Raw genomic sequence first — 18,163 nt, 5'->3', positions numbered from 1 at the left:
TTTGATAATAAAAGTTTATTTCAATATAAACTAACATCCACGAGCGCAACTTGAGGCCTAAATGGGGGGGGGGGGGGCAAAATCAACAAACTTGGGAGTTAACTTTTGAGTGCAGGCAGATTCAAACTTCAAACTTAAGGGTGGGCAGAATCAAACTTGAGACTTAACTTAACATTGGGTGCAGAATTAAACTTAGGACAACCTCAGGGGCCAGAATCGTCAATTTTTCCATCCTACAAAATTAGCATTCAGGAGTATTTTGCTAAATAACTTACATATGTCCAATCACAAAAAATACTCTTCAATACTTTACTTCTCAGGTTCCAGGAGGTTAACAAAATTATCCTTCACTTTTAAATTTAGTAACCTGGAGCAAGTGCTCCCCCCCTTGTCCCCACCAAGTTATGCCTATGCTAACATCTTTGATGAATTTATTCAAGAATCAATGACATTTTGATTCACTAGTTTCTGATTACAATTACTTCCTGTAGCATCGTTGTGTATGTTGAGACTGCTAATAAATATTATGCTAAAAATGCTACTTTCTATGGTAAAGCATTTCATTTGCAGGTGCATTATGCAAATGTGAACTGTACATCAAAGTAAATCTGCTTTTTTCAGTGTCTGCTCAAAATACCGATAGATGGCACTGGCTATGATTGAATATGCACATGTACTGTATTTAACCCTTCATCGGTTGCACCTGGAAAAGTAACACTATTAGTCACACTGTATCTGTGATTCAAGTGTGCTTTTACTAACATTTTCATGATTACTTTTTTATTTTCACTATAGTTTATTTTAGTCCTGCAAATAATGATCCTTAAATACCTTAAAAACATTACCTGAGCACCACATATGATATTTATTGCCAACTTATAAACATTTATTTATGTGCGTCACTGGTGTTCATTGGCATCGCCATCACATTCCAGTTCAGTCTCTGAATTACATTCTCGTTCCTCTACATTATCACAATCACTGTGAGGCCCTTCATCGCTAATATCATCATATTCACTGCATTCACCATCATTACTGCAGAGCATAAAATGAATGAGTTATTTGATTTTCTGGATACAAACAGTCCATTCTCATTCTGCCATTAACTCGAACGAAACTGGACACTCTGTATCTCACAAATACAACCTACTAAGACCAGACACACAGAGGAACCAGGTGGAGACTGTTGTCCGTATTCAGGCAAGAATGCAAGAAGTTACTGAGAAGCTTAGAACTGCACTGCTAATCACTTCCGACAAAATACACAATTTTGCAAGCATGTGTAATGACTGCCTATTGGTAGAACTAGGGAGCCACCACATCATGGAGACAACAGTGCCTTCGGAAACCAGTTGGGAAATAAAATTGAATTTACAGTATTTACTTGTTTTCTCCACGGCTAGCTATACATATTCAACAACCTCAACTGGCTCCTTGTAACACACACATATGCAAGTGAAATTTAATATGAGCAGGTAAATCGAGATGCAAACACACTGATTATCTTCATAATTTTCATTCATATTAGTTTGACTATCTGATACATGAATAAAGACTGCCGACCTCCATGGTGGAGTGGTTAGAACATCGTGCTATGACACTAGGAGTCCCGGGTTTGAATCCCGGCCTGGGCATGGATGTTTGTGAGTGTTGCAACGTCCCACCACACTCTACACTTCAATTAGGAGGACGGCAAAAGTCTACCCATAAATGCTAACTTCTTACCAGTCGTTGAACACAGATTGTAGATATCTCAGGGATTGCTGGGTAAAACGTGAACAATAGCTTTATATATATATATGTTTATTATAAACTTATCGTAAGAAAGTCTGTTAGCACACTAGTCTTTAACCTTATCACTTAAGTGCATTTACATTTACCACACACGTGCATTCACCACTTCTGGATTCAAAAGGGGGGAAGGGACCATTCAATTTATTCCTCGCAGTGAGGCGCCAGGGGGAGTATAAGGACCTAATTTTATTTAGGGCGCTGCTGACGTCACGGACTCCCCTGTAAGAGAAAGTAGTATGTGCGCGGTGCCCCCAACCACAGCTAGGAACTGGCCGTAGCCAGCTGGCACCTCCGACAAGCGGGCGCTGGGTAAAGGATTTAAGGATGCCGCGACACCCCCGGCGTTAGCTAGGAATCGGCAAGCCGACCGGTGTCTCCTGTACAAGGGCGGCAGGTTAGAAGGAGGTCTAGGTGCTCCTAGACAAGCCAGGCAGGTAGAACCTGGCACCTAGACTGGGTAGTTAGGTTGCTGCTAGGCTCTTCTTCTTCTTTCTTCCTCCTTCCTTCCTTCTGGGATGGCTGCTAGGCTTCTGGCTGGATGGCCGGTTTTTCCCAAGATGTTTGCCAGTTGACATCCGGGAGCCAACTGAGCTCCGGTCTCGCTGCGCTGGGTTTTATACTCGCAGTGGCGCATGGGTGGTGAAAATTTTAACTACAAGTACGCGTTGCTAACTCATTTTTTTACATATTGCAAACTTCGTACTGAGGAATATCAAGGTTTTGACATTGAGAAATCACTAGTGGGAAAATCACTAGATGCACGTGACAATATAAACTAAAACTGTGTGCATTCAGACAATACAATTAATAATGAGCCTCGCAGGACTCTGCTATTGTAAACAACACGTTGAACAATGTAAATGACAATAATTGATAACATTAAAAAGAATATAGCGACCACGCAGGGTCTAATAATGAGTAAAACTAGTAAACGTAGAGGTGGAACCGTTAAACGTTTACAGAAAACATTTAAACTAAAAGCGTACGCCTCGCAGGGACATTCCGCTTAACTCTTTCATCCGATTAAAAAGAATATAGCGACCACGCAGGGTCTAATAATGAGTGAATGGCGACCAAGCAGGGTCGTTACAGTGTCCATTCATCAATTTCATCATGTCATCACTCATCTCCATCTTCGCAAATTAGCAAATAGTGGCACAAAAAGTGAAGTAAAATAAAGCAAATCAAATGAATAAAGACTATAAACAAAGTATTTATAAATTCACATACACTGTCATAAGCAAAATTAGAACTGAAGAATTAAAATTGAAGATGTATTATTTGGTGGACACTGGGAAAAGTCCATCACACATCTATCTTAGAGACACAGCCCAACCGATGGAGGGTTAATATCTGAGTACACCATCACTATTTACATGACAGAACAGTATACTGATAGAACATATCATGGTTGCATAGCAAGGTCAATTCCAACTTGTTTATTTATAATTTTGTCACTTTATTGCTAACAAATTCTGCAACACAATAATATCTAATAACTGTATTGCACCATGTAGTCAAGAAAGTACTATTTAAGGTGTTTTGAATACAAGTAATTATAAGCTTTACGAAATATAATGTGTGATTTCACAATATAATTTTCTTTGCAATGCAAAAATCTCTGTATTTTTCATATGTAGCTATAACTTAATTTTCTTCTTTTCTTTTCTATATGTTCCTTTGATCTGTGGATATCATTGTACAATCAGAAGAATTTATTTATTTATTTGCTTTATTTTACTTCGCTTTTTGTGCCACATTTGGCTAATTTGCGAAGATGGGGATGAGTAATGATATGATGAAATAGATGAATGGACACTCACAAACATCCATGCCCAGGCCAGGATTTGAACCCGTGACCCCTGGCATCGTAGCACGATGTGCTAACCACTCCACCACGGGGGACGGCTACAGTCTAGAAATTTGGCGTTGTTAATAGAATTATTGAAACACTCACTAAAATTCCAACAATTTATACCATTTACAGGAAGCCATCCTTGTATGATATAGTTACCCCTTTATATTTACCATTATTTTGTTCAAAAGGATCATGAAAAATAGGGATTTAATTTTTCAATTACATCGTAACAATGCTACAATTTTCCTGACTGCATCAACACTGCATGCATGCATTTAAATTATTCACTTTTGTTCCTTTACAGATGACTGATTCAGATTTTGTGAAGGAGGTAGCTGATACGGCCGAACAGTTCACTTTGTCTCCAAATGAAATAATTACACGTGTAGGGGAGAGATCGGTTGAATTTTATATAGTACAGAAAGGATTCTGTGAGGTAGTGAATCATTAATTATTTTGTCAAATAATCAGTGTTAGTGTATTAGTAGATATACTGTTTCTATTGCAAATAAAATTTTATGCACTTTCACTATGTTACGGCACTTTGTTACATTGGTGGCTTCATTTAAATTATGCAAGATCTTATAATAATGAGGCGAGGTTGAGGTTATAAAAATATTATGAAATTGTAATTAAATTGCTACATATTTTGTGTTCTAAATTGATTTTTTTTCTGTGTATAGAATGTTCAAATAAAGGACTTACAGATCAAAAGTTATAGTACATCTACCTTCTCGATTGATCCATTTATAGATGGCTTCTAGTCAACAAGGAACTTAATTATTCAGAAACTACTATATATACACAAATATAAAATTTAGCAATACAAATAAATCCACAATTGAAAGTGAAAAATTGATCAACCAATATAGAACATGTACTGTGTGTACATGTGTAATTGTGTGTACCAAGAGGCTTATCCAAATAACAACTTCATTTGGTGAATATTGTCAAATTGACAATTATATATGCTTATGCCAATTTGTTAGAAATAATGCTCTGTTATTGACAAACCCAAAGGTTTCATGAACATAATATTTTTTTTCTTCTTCCTGTAGTTGGAATCTGGTGTTATTGGAGAAGATGTGAAAATAGTTGGTCCTGGATCACATTTCAGTGCTGTTGAGATGCTTCTTAACATTCCGTGCATGAATACAGTGAGAGCAATAACACACTGTAAAATTATTAGCATCAAACAAGATTCTCTGTTGCACATCATATCCAGATACCCTAAAATAGCGAAAGAGATGTACAGAGTAATCGAGGCAGAGAGAAGTGAACTTGTAAGTAGAGATTTTGAAATGTACAAAGTAATACCTCAAGACTAAATTGCCATTTTATTCTAGAAATGAAGTATATTTTGTCTATTGGGTTGATGCATAAGTTCGTAGCATTTGTGTTTGGTGTTATGAGTTTATTTATCTATTAATGTTCATCAATTGGTGTGCCAATGTTACGCTTGTGAATATAAATTGAATTATGCAGATTTGAAGGAAGATAGTGTCATTGTGTGGGCTAAAGAACAATAAGTGTCAAGTGGAAAAAAGTAAAGATTCCGACAAATTCTTCTGTCTGAGTTTAACAGATGAGCAAAGGCATCGGAGGCGGCTTGAAACATTTGTGCTGCATACGGGGAGAATGCCATTGGGGAAAGCAGGGCACGAAAATGGTTTTGTCATTTCAGGAAGACCTTATGCCTTTGCTGAAAACTATTTAAACTCTTGAATCCACAATAATTCATGCCAGTCGACCCTAGAGGAAATTTGATGAACTGTAACCATTAAATCATTGTGCGACATGTGCATTCTATGGGTCTGGTTCAGGATGCCGCATGCTTCAAGTGAAAAACAACACAAATCAGGGATTAGGCCAGGAAGACCACATCAAGTGCTGCTGCAACATGATAATGCATGCCCACAGTGCACTAACATGACAAGAGCTACTATACAGGAACTTGATTGGCAGGTTATTCAACATCCTCTTTACTGTCCTGATCTTGCACCCTCGAATTTCCACCTTTTCAGCCCTCTATCCAATCCCAAAAGGTGAATAAATAAATTGATCACTCTTCAAGGAAACTCCTTTGGTTATGAAAATGCTCTTCAAATGTGGCTTGACCACATCTTTAACCCCCAAATCAGCTGATTTCTTTAGGCATGGAATAGAAAAACTGCCCCAGCATTGATAGACAGTCATAGATATTGAAGGAAAATATATTACTGATTATTTGTTTATTGAAAATGAGTATCAAATAATGTACTTTTGCCATGGTAAAAAAATTGCTACGAACTTATGCATCAACCTAATAGAATCTAGATAAAAGGTACTTCATTATTAGTATTAGTAGTAGTAGTATTAAGTATGTGTGACAAGTTTGTTAATGTTCAAAGATAGGGTGTCCTTTAAGACGATGTTTTACCATATGCATGGATATCAACATCTGAACTGAATATTAACTATTCCTGAAATTATTGAGCTGCAAACATTATTTCATTAATAAACATTAAAGTTGTATTATGTTGTGATTGTAACACAGCATTTCAGATTCTGATAAAAAGAAAATATTAGTCAGTTCCAAGCAGTTTTTGTCAACTCTGTTGTAGTACGTTACAAGTTTCCACCAAAAAGAATCAAAATCAAGCTATTAGTTACTGATTGAAAATTGTAACACAGGGTCAAGCAGGTAAACATGATGTTTTTAAAATGACTGTGGTTTGGCTATGGTGATGAGGTATCAAGTGTTCGGTATTGTTAAACAACACACATGCTGCCAATTTAGTAGCTATAACTCTGGCAGAAAGTCAGTCAAGGAGCAGACGACAGTAGAGGTTTGTGTCAATGAAAATCAACCCCGGTGAACCAGATACAATGTTTGCTAAGGCTTGCTGCACCCATGTTGAAAGGTCCTATGGCATCTGCATGTTATGGCTTCTCTCCATTACTGGTGTGGCTCAAAATAGAGTACATGTGTGACATGGAAGGTTTGTTCCAATGTTAGTGCTGGGGGGTTGCTCCCAGGTACCCATTGATTTGAGGCTGGGTGAGCCCCAGATCCACTTTATGCAGGGACAAGGCTAGAAAAATTCAGACATTAGTTCACCCACCCTTGGAATCGAACCTGGGTCTCCCATGTGGCAGTCAAATGCCCTACCAACTAGAACACCGCAGCAGTTTTTGTTATGGGAGAGTTTTATATTTGTATGGGATAGAGATGGTGATGAATGCACCAAAGCAAATAGAAGCAACACCATGTGAAGAATTCAAGCAGTGTGAAAAGTGCTTGTACTGTGAAGCACACAGCACAAGTGTATCAGCAGCATCCACATGAATCAGCACAGAGGTGCGAGAATATGGTAGAGATACTTTTTGCCCTATCTGTAGCAGTAGCGCATGCTACAGGGCTTTCATAACCTTTTTTTTCTTTTTTAATTGAATACAGCATAGTTTTCATTTGCATTTTAAGTGCCTACTCAGAATACCATTGTGTTAAGTGATACCATTCTATAAATATGATAGAAAACTGTAGGTTAACTGATTTCATAATTGAAATAGAAATCACAGCAGGTTTGCGAACTATCACAGGGTGTCTACCAGTCATGAAAGTCAATAAAAAGTGAAGAAATTATACTTGTAGTCAATAATTTTTGCAATCACAATGACTGATTTAGTTCACTTTACTTCACTTTTCTACCCCTTTGGCTAATCATGACGATGAGGTTGAATGGTGGTAAGATAAGACGGATGAAGGGACAATCACAAATATTTAGGGACAACAACATGAGCTCCACATGAAATTATACTGACTGTGAGTCCAGACGCCAGAGCCTCGCCAGTCTGCCAAATACAGTCCAGGATGCATTAATAGATAAAGCTAGTCTTAATTCTCCTGTTAAATTGAGCTTCAGTTTTCATCTGAACTGGCTTTTTGGTCAGGGTTTTTCATTAAAGAAATATATATTTTCCTATTTGCTAATTTTCAACTTTACCTAAGTAGGGGTCGAATAAATAAAGGTTAAGAAATACGAAAAAAGGGTCAAGAAAAAGTAATGAAAATGTCAAGAATTTTGGATGTGTTATTTTGGTAGACACTCTGTATCATAACATTGTTATGACTGTTAGGTGAACACTAGAGAGCAGTACTTGTCCTTCATTGAAGCATGGTGCTTCACTAGACATTTCATTAGTAACAGAGTCACCACTTAAATGAAATGTTCCACTTACAAAAGTGCAGTGTTGCATATTACACTCCTTCATAGCTTCTAAAATGGCATCATGTGTGCTGTTCAACAGCACCAAATACAAGCCTCATTCAATATATAACCGGAAATATGTTATAACAAATATTTATTACAAGCACCAAAAGAACTATAGTACTATGTTTCAGCATAGTGCTCCCTGGTTCAATGCACCTATGCCAGCACTTGATAAGGGCACTGATTCCACAGGAAAAAAAAAATTGGACGCGTGCATAACCACTCATGCACTGCTGACTGGACTTGGTCGTCATTCTGGAACCTCGATCCACTTAGTGCATCTTTCAGTGGGCCAAAGGTGTAGAAATCGGAAGGTGCAAGATCGGGCGAATATGGAGGGTGGGGTAAGCACTCAAACTTTAGGTCCTCGATGGTAGACAATGTGAATTTGGCAGTGTGTGGTCTTGCATTGTCATGGGACAAAAGCACACCAGTGGACACCAGACCAAGTCATCTCTGCAGAATGTCTGGTTTCAGTTTTGCGTGCAAAAGGTTGTACCTCTGGGCATGTAATGTTCAAGAATTGGCCCCTTGTGGTCCCAAAACAAAGTTAACATGACATTTCGAGCAAGTTCTCCACTTGAGCAATGTTGCTTTCCATGACTGCAGTGACAGAGTGACCTGGACACGGAGAATCTTCAGCACTGGTTATGACCTGTTTGATCTTCTCAGCCCACTTGTACACTTGTGATCGACTCATACAGTTGTCACCATACTGACTGTCATGTGGCGGTGAATTTCTATTGGTTTCATGCCTTTACTCAACAAAAATCTCACGACACTTCGCTGCTCCAGCTTGGAGCACTCCTGTAAGGGTGCCACCATCTTGAGTAACTGTTTCCCAGCATCCCGTGCACGAGGCAGGTGTGCCAACCCCAGCTATGAATAGCTTACAGATGCCTTCACAAAATAACAAACATATAACAATCACGGTCGTATTTTAGATTTTTTATACTACTTTTCCGGTTATTTATTGAATGCACCTTGTATGTGAGCCCCACCACCTTCAACTAAACTACAGCCATTATAAAAGTGACACATTACCTTGCCCGACCCTGCACATTAGATTTTGAAGAATGTAAGAAAGTAAAATGCATTACTACATTACTACATAGAATTCTAGTTTTTCTTGTATATACGCATTGCTTGCATTGTAGAATTATTTTCCTGTAGTTTACAGTTATTACAAGCATAAGAAAACAGTTTTTCGTTGTGATGTTTCAGGAGAGCACACGCTCCCTTCATCAGACATTTATTTTCATTTTGACTAAAGATACAGTTATAACAATGGTTAGCAATTTTTTTAAACAAAAAGAATCCCTTATATAATGGATGTTGTCAATGTTACATTGTTGTAATATAGCAACTTAACTGTGAAAAGAAGCAGTCTGTTTTATTTATATTTCAGATAAAAAAAATTTGATCACATTATTTTTTTATTTAAAATTATGAATCCCAAATATCATCAGTAGAGGCACATATTTTTGGTAAATAAAAAAGCAAAATTTCGGTATAAAAATTGAGTCAATTTTGGATTCAAAAGCGGTAAATAAAGTAAAATATCGGTGTTATAGCGGTGAAAAATTGTATCAAAAGTGGTATATAAAAAGACATTTTGGTTTTAAAATTGTGAATATAATCCTAAATTTTATTTAAAAACTACACTTATTCCACAGAATTAACATTTCACTTCTAATAGCCCATTTATGTAGTTATCCGAGTATTAAGTTTATTTCTGTGTAAAGGAGTCAATTTTTGTTTTTCCAATATTATAACAGAATTAATCAATTTTTCGGGAATTGCATAACTCTCAGGATAATTCAGACCTCAGAAGGTGCCGCGTCGGTGAATAAACCCTAAATTTCGTGTTTAAGAGTTAATTTCGCTGTTTGCAGTTCATTTCGCATTATTTCGTGACAAGACATGGTCACAAAATGCATCTCACACCTTTCAAAAACATGAAAAATTTACACTACAATGTGTTTTTTCAAATTTTTTCGTCAAAAATGAAATATGCATGCCCCTAATCATCAGGTAATTCAAAGTCATCATTGTTTTCACAAAGTCTCTTGATGTTTACTGTTACATTAAATTTTAAAGATGGTGGCTTACTCCATTTGTTAAAAAGAAAACTCCATACTGGATCTATGTTACCATTTTCATTATTTAATTTATTCCAGTGTTCTTCTGCAATGAACGAAGCTTCCCAGACATGTTCTCCTGAAACGTCACAATGAAAAACTGTTTTCTTGTGCTTGTAATAACCGTAAACTACAGGAAAATAATACATAAAATTCACTTAAACTAACTAAGAGTGTATCCTAGGGTCATATAAAATTATAACATTTTGGGTAACATCTCTTCAACATATTAATTCTTGTCACAGTCAAATATGTTCAACCTTGAAAATTTCCTCCTGTTTTTTCTCTCTAAAGGATCTGTCGAAGATAATGAATGCAACCCTAGCTCGAACTCATGTTGATGTGGAGGAGCAAAAAGTACTATCATGGTTTGTGTATGAAACAACAGCAGGAAGTCCCCAGCTTCCAGATTACCTTCGTCCTTTCGAGGCCCTGGGTACCTTGAAGTTCTTAAAGTAATATGTTTTACTGTCTTATTGTAGAATTACTTCAGTTGCATACATAAGATACTTATGTTTTTAGAGAGGGAGTGAATTAGATGGAAAGGGAAAGAAAGTGTGAGAGAGAAAGAAGGAATAAAGGAGGGCAGAAGGAGGAGAAAATAATGAGACTGGGAGAAGAGAGAAGGTGAGAAGAGAAAGATGTTGAGAAAGGGAGAGGGTCAAAGACAAGGGGAGAAAAGAGAGAGAGAGAGAGAGAGAGAGAGAGAGAGAGAGTTAGTTGTAAGTAGTGTTGGGCAATATATCATGCAGATTAAATATAATGATATTGAAATCATATCATCCTGGCGATATAAACTACACGATATATTGTTACGATATTTTGGCAATATATATTGTGTTGTCAATATATCATCATGATATTTTGGTGATATATATTGTGTCGGTGATATATTGTCATGATATTTGGTGATATATATATATATATCATGTTGGCAATATATCGTCACAATATTTTGCAACATATATCATGTTGGCGATATATTGTCACAATATTTGGTGATATATGTCATGTTGGTGATATATCATCATGATATTTTAATGATATATATCGTGTAAGCGATATATATATTTTATATATATATATATATATATATATATATATATAGTCACGATATTTGGCAACATATATTGCGGAAATGATATATCCATATCACGATACAGTAACATATTGTTTCATCTGTGACGATATTTTCTTGGAACTATATTGCGATATCAAATTTTCGAAATCGTCCATCCCTAGTTGAAAGTCAAGGGGAACATATCCACTTTGACCCCCCTCTCCTGTTTGCTATGACTATGATGATGTTATGACTTGTCATTCAGAAAGATAGTAGTAATCAAACATACAATTGGAAAATTAAAAATATCTTTCTTTTTATATTAATGCCAGTGCTCGAAGTTGGGGGGATGAAGATGGATGCTATCCCCCACCCCCAACTATGCTCCATTGTCTCCATGTTGAATCATGCAAGCATCCCCTCACCTATTCCCCACCTCAACCAAGCATTTCACCATCTATTCCCAAACTTGGCCAAGCGTTCCCCCACCCAGGAATTTTCACTTCAAGCCCCGATTAAGGCTATATATTTTGAAAAGAACAGACAATGACCAAATTTAAAACGGGCCTGAGACAATGCCAAACAAGTTGTTTTTTAAGGAGCAGATATCATCATATTTATACAGAGAGAATTGCTTTAATTTATGCCACTATTCATGTTTGTAGACTTACACTATTCTTGAAATACACTATATAGCCAAAAGTCACCAGACAGCCAGTGCTGTTCATTCCAAATACACCAGCCAGGTAACTATTATCGCATTCTTCAAGGTCATACCAGTCACTACTAACAACGTTGCCAACTCATGTTGCCTACTGACCTCGTAGCAATTTTTCAAAGTATGAGTGCGGGGACTTTTCGATCGCACTGTATTAATCAATGCCCCTGTGTTTTTCTCATATTGGTTATTTTATGTGAGAGTTCTAAAACAGATTGCTTTGTTTTAATTAAGAACACATGGAGGGACTTGAGAAAATGTTTGCAGGAAATTAGTGAGCTGCATCGTTAACGCATATTAACAAGAGCAAAATGTGAAGTGGTGTAAGGAGTGTTATAATAATGTTTTTTGACAAATCAACGGAAGTCTTAAACTGGCACTGCTCGAAGCTATGGTGATTAAAATTGTTGCTGTAGTCTCAGAGCCTATATCAGTACTCCTCATTTGGTCACTAGTATAATTTTTTTCTGTTATATTGGTATTACCCAATGGGGAAAGAATAATTTGTGGTAATCTCAAATACTAGGACCATCTCACCAATATAAAATTTTCTGATACTGATAACTGATATTCTACTAATTTAAGTGTTCTTGCAGGTGAAAGGCTCGTAATTTCCTTAATACTGTATATGAGCAGCTCGGGAGTAATACTTCATAACCCACACTCCGTTCAAAATTGAATTAACATTGGATGCAGTTGATGCCACTTGAAAAAAACCATTTTAAAACCCAGTATTTCAATGATTTCTGAAATTTAGGAATGTCAGAGGTGTATACTAATGAAGATTGCATTTTAGATTCAAAATGTGATCACGACTGTCATTATAACTAGAGATTAATTTTGCTATCTAAAATGCAGTCTTCATTAGTATACACCTCTGACATTCCTAAATTTCAGAAATCAGTCACGCAAATGAATGACTTTTTAGCTGTCGATCATAAATAAGTTCAATGAACATTCATTGTCAGTATGAGATATTTTTGAAGTCAATGGTAAAAAAAATACTTGATGATCTGTTATGGAAATAGTGCTATTTTTAAACATTTTGAACGTCCGTTCAATTTAATTTCGATTTGACTCCTTGCATGATTTGTAAGTAGGGGGATTAAATATATTTACTTAATACTTTACTGCGTTATTTTTTCACCAATTACATATATATATTACAGTCAGACCCAAAGATAAATCGCAACATAAGATAGTTCTGTGTCATCATATACAAAAGTACTTTTAGGCATAGGTCTTATGTAAAATGTGTAGTGTGTGAGTTTGTCTTGTGTAGTAGCTGTGGTGTCTAGTGTGTTTGTGTTTGTCTTGTGTAGTAGTTGTGGTGTGCTTGTATGTGGGTTTGTCTTGTGTAGTAGGTGTGCTGTCTGGTGTGGTTGGGATTGTCTTGTGTAGTAGTTGTGCTGTCTAGTGTGTTTGTGTTTATCTTATGTAGTAGTTATGCTGTCTAATGTATTTCTGTTTGTCTTGTGTAGTATCAGTGATGTGTATGTATGTGTCTTGTGTTGTAGTTGTGCTGTCTAGTATGTTTGTGTAGTAGTTGTGCTGTCTAGTATGTTTGTTTTGTCTTGCGTAGTAGTTGTGCTGTCTAATTTGTTTGTGTTTGTCTTGTGAAGTAGTTGTGGTGTGTAGTTTGTTTATGTTTATATTGTGTAGTAGTTGTGGTGTGTTTATGTTTATATTGTGTTATAGTTGTGGTGTGTTTGTGTGTGTCTTGTGTAGTAGTTGTGCTGTCTAATGTGTTTGTGTTCGTCTTGTGTAGTAATTGTGCTGTCTAATGTGTTTGTGTTTGTCTTGTGTAGTAGTTCCTCCATTCATATTGGAGGTTAGGCGTAGAGCTGACAACTCTGCACTGTAAAAAAAAATGTCAAGAAACAGCAATATAAGGCCATGGATGTTCCCAAGGTAAAATATTCCGGAGGTAAAATAGTCCCTCGTTCGGATCTCTGGGTGGGGACTACTTTGGGAGGTCCCTGGACTAAGGATAAGATCTACGTTAGGAATAAGGATATTAAATTAGGCACCTGGAATGTTCTGAGCCTTTACCGGCCTGGGGCATTTCAGTGTACAGTTAAGTATAAATTAGATGTAGTAGCTGTCCAGGAAGTTAGGTGGCCAGGAGAAGGGAATTGTAAAACTAAAAATTATACTTTTTTCTATGGTGGTACTGAAAATCATAATTTTGGAACAGGCTTTTTCATAAATAATAGAATTATCTATGCTCTTAAAACAGTAGAATTTATTAATGATAGGATATCATATGCAGTTTTACAGGGTAGGTGGTGTAAAATTATTTTAATAAACATACATGCACCAACGGAAGATAAAGATGATAATACTAAAGATGATTTTTATACAGAGTTAGAACAGGTATTTGATAAATTTTCTCAGTATGATATGAAAATTCTGTTAGGTGACTGTAATGCACAGATTGGCAAAGAAGAGACATTTAAACCCACGATTGGTAAAGAAAGTCTTCATGAATTAAGTAATGATAATGGTATAAGATTGATTACTTTTGCAACCTCAAAGAATTTAATTGTGAAAAGCACCACTTTTAAACATAAAGATATCCATAAATATACCTGGTCTTCTCCAGATGGTAAAACTCATAATCAGATAGATCATATTCTCATTGATAAGAGAAGGCATACTAGTATAATTGACGTTCGTACACATAGAGGTGCTGACTGTGCCAGTGACCATTATTTAGTAATTGCTAAATTAAGAGAAAGACTCTCAGTGATAAATCATAAGCAACAAAATCTAAAAGTTCTAAAATTTGATACAGGAAAGTTTACTGATGAAAGAATTAAGAAAGATTACCAAATTAAACTGTCAAATAGATTTGATGATTTGCAGGATTTAAATGATGATGAAAATATAAATGAAACAGACGTAAATAAGAATTGGGAGCACATACGTAATGCAATAGAATCAGCAGCTAAAGAAAGTATAGGATACCATAAACCGAGAAAAAGTAAGCCATGGTTTGATAATGAATGTCATAATCTAATAGAAATAAGAAATCAGGCTAGACTTAGGTGGTTAAATAACTCTGATAATACAAATCTAAACAATTATAATAGAATAAAGCGAGAAGTTAACTGCACGTGTAGAAGTAAAAAAATGATTACTTGAAAAGCAAAATTAACGAAATTGAAACAAACAGCAAAAATAAAAATATCAGAGATTTATATAAAGGTGTAAATGAATTTAGAAAGGGGTGGCAACCTAAAGTAAACTTGATAAAAGATAAAGACGGTGATTTTCTAGCTGACCCAAGCGATATTCTAAATAGATGGAAGAACTACTTTAATGACCTTTTAAATGTTCATGTAGGAGATAAATCAGAAGTAAATGAAGTCCACACAGCAGAACCTTTAGTTCCAGAACCTAACTTGACTGAAGTTAAAGATGCTATTAAAAGGCTAAAGAATAACAAAGCACCTGGCATTGATTTAATACCAGCTGAGTTAATTAAATATGCTGGAAATTCATTAATATGTCAAATTCATAAATTAATTTGTTTAATATGGAATAAAGAAGAAATCCCTCAACAGTGGAAATAATCCATAATTGTTCCTGTGTTTAAAAAAGGTGATAAAATGAACTGCAATAATTACCGTGGAATTTCTCTACTCTCAACAACATATAAAATATTATCTAACATTCTTTTAACAAGACTAACCCCATATGCTAATGAAATTATAGGTGATTATCAATGTGGATTTAAACGTAACAGATCAACTACAGATCAAATTTTTCACATCAGACAGACACTTGAAAAAAATTGGGAATATAATCAAAATGTCCATCAGCTATTCATTGATTTCAAAAAAGCATATGATTCGGTCAAAAGAGATAAATTATATAATATATTAGTCGAGTTTGGAATACCTAAGAAGCTTGTTAGTATGATAAAAATATGCACCAGTGAAACAGAAAGTAAAATTCGTGTGGGTATTAATATGTCTGACAAATTTACAATTCATGATGGGTTAAAACAAGGAGATGCATTATCTCCATTGCTCTTTAATTTTGCCTTAGAATATGCTGTAAGGAAGGTAAAACACACCACATCATCCCCTTCCATATACATTTGTGTTTGAATGAAGTGTTGGTTATCAGTAGAGCCCGGATTTCTATGCAAAATGCATGTTTCATGTAGCATGCAAAATCTTATGGAAAATATTTTTTTCTTTCCGACGAACTTGTAAAGAGTCTTTTGAGACGCATATGATAGCGCATATAAGTGCATATTTTGAGTGAATTTTGTTTTGCATGCATATTTCTTAAACTTTGCAGGATAAGGCATATTTCGAATTTTATTGCTACATACTAGCATATTTAATAGTCTATCAAGAGATAATAGCGTTGAACTTGTTGCCCACAATTGTTGGTAAATTCACTTTCGACTGCATGGCGATAACCGAATGGCGAACATACCAATTTAATATACAATATACACTATAATTTTTAAAGTTTTTTTTGGCATTTTATGTAGCGCTTTTTAAACAACAGCGATCTAGCACCTTCTGATGCTTTTACAACTGTCAACTAGCGCGAAGCCTTTCTCGCGACTTGGCAACTATGTGGAAAGGGTTTCTGCTGTCAGTATCAAAGGAGTTCACGAACGTGTAAGTGTTATTTTGTGTTGTGTTAAACATGCCACCTGAAAAATCAAGTAAGGCGGTATTGTTGCTTAAATATGTACAAGAATTTGGAAGTAGTGTATTTACAGAAGATGGGTCAGTTTTGTTCTGTGTGGTGTGCGAAAAAAGAGTTTCAGCAGAGAAGAAATTTCAAGTTACTCAACATGTCAATACAGCAAGACACAGGGAAGCCCTTCAAAGAAGATCGCGCAGTAGACAACAACTGCTTACTACCGCGTCCACTAATTCAACATTTGAATGCACAGTAAGTGATACATTCTATGTAGATCTGTGTTCTGCGTTTGTGAGTGCTAATATTCCTTTGTGGAAACTGAGCAATGCCCATCTACGAGGTTTCCTTGAAAAGTACACGGGAAAGAAAGTGCCAGATGAATCAACGCTACGTAAAAACTATGTGCCTGTTTGTTTTAATGAGGTCATGGGAGAAATTCGGGAAGCGTTGAAGCACGAGAAAATATGGGTGTCTATCGATGAGACTATTGACGCGGCAGGACGTTGTGTTTGCAATGCTGTTGTTGGTGCAATGAAGGCGAGTGGTAAACCGTACTTACTGAATATCGAGGTGTTTGAGAAAGTGAATCATTCCACAATTGCCAAATTCTTTAACGATTCGTTAACTTTGTTGTGGCCAGATCACATCCAGTATGACAATGTGCTACTGTTTGTTACTGACGCGGCACCGTACATTGTCAAAGCAGCATCTGGTTTGAAAGTGTTGTATCCTAAATTAGTCCATCTGACTTGTCTTTCACACGGTCTTCATCGCGTAGCAGAAATAATCAGATACCAATACCCGGAAGTAGACGCACTTGTATCAAATGTAAAGAAAGTATTTATGAAAGCTCCCTCGCGAGTACGTCTCTTTCGCGAACTGGCGAAAAATGTTCCGTTACCTCCGCAACCGGTATTAACACGATGGGGCTCGTGGCTAGAAGCTGTGTCGTATTATGCAGAAAATTTCAATGAAGTGAAGGCGGTCATTGACTCACTAAAACCAGAAGACGCAGCCGCTATTTGTGTGTCACAGAAATATTTCTCTAGAAGTGGCATTGAGAACGAAATTAAGTATATACACAACCACTTCTCGAGTATACCTGCAATTATTACACAGTTAGAGTCCCGTAATAATCCTTTGCAGCATTCACTCTCCTTGTTGGGCGAAGTATCGCAAACTTTGTCCAGTGAAACTCACGGTGTCGCCAAAATAGCGTCAGAAAAACTTCGCCAAGTATTAGACAAAAATCCGGGGTACAGAACAATCTGTGACATTGCAAATGTACTGAATGGTGAAAATGTGCACTTGGAAGAGGACCTAACACAGGAGGAAGTTTGGTGTTTCTCACATGCACCAGTGACTTCTGCTGATGTAGAAAGGAACTTCTCGATCTACAAAACGTTTCTCACTGATAAACGCAGAGGGTTTACAGAAGAAAACCTAAGGAAGACGTTCATAGTTCATTGCAACAGAGGTCATTAAGGTAAGATGTTTGGAAAAGAAATAATTGTTCATGCATATCTTAGTGCATATTTTTGATATTTTTCGTGCATATTTGCATGCATATTTTGCTGTTTGTTTGTGCATGGAAATCCGGGCTCTAGTTATCAGATTATACTCCCGAGCCACTCAATTATTTCTTTTTATTTGACAATTCTTACT

General features: G+C 36.3%; 1 protein-coding gene across 3 annotated transcripts in view; it reads left to right on the top strand.

Moving 5' to 3' along the window:
- Positions 1-18,163, top strand: part of LOC145981694 (uncharacterized) — a 159,008-nt gene that overhangs the window by 86,008 nt on the left and 54,837 nt on the right. For all 3 annotated transcript variants that reach the window (XM_083115092.1, XM_083115090.1, XM_083115091.1), the window contains exons 17-19: positions 3,957-4,088; positions 4,711-4,935; positions 10,341-10,501. In XM_083115092.1, the coding sequence (XP_082971218.1) occupies positions 3,957-4,088; positions 4,711-4,935; positions 10,341-10,501 (518 nt within the window). The remainder of the gene's footprint in view (positions 1-3,956; positions 4,089-4,710; positions 4,936-10,340; positions 10,502-18,163) is intronic.

Source organism: Lepisma saccharinum, chromosome 30 (assembly GCF_977018435.1).
Source record: "Lepisma saccharinum chromosome 30, izLepSacc3.1, whole genome shotgun sequence".
Classification (NCBI taxonomy): domain Eukaryota; kingdom Metazoa; phylum Arthropoda; class Insecta; order Zygentoma; family Lepismatidae; genus Lepisma; species Lepisma saccharinum.
This window is presented reverse-complemented; position numbering and strand designations above follow the sequence as displayed.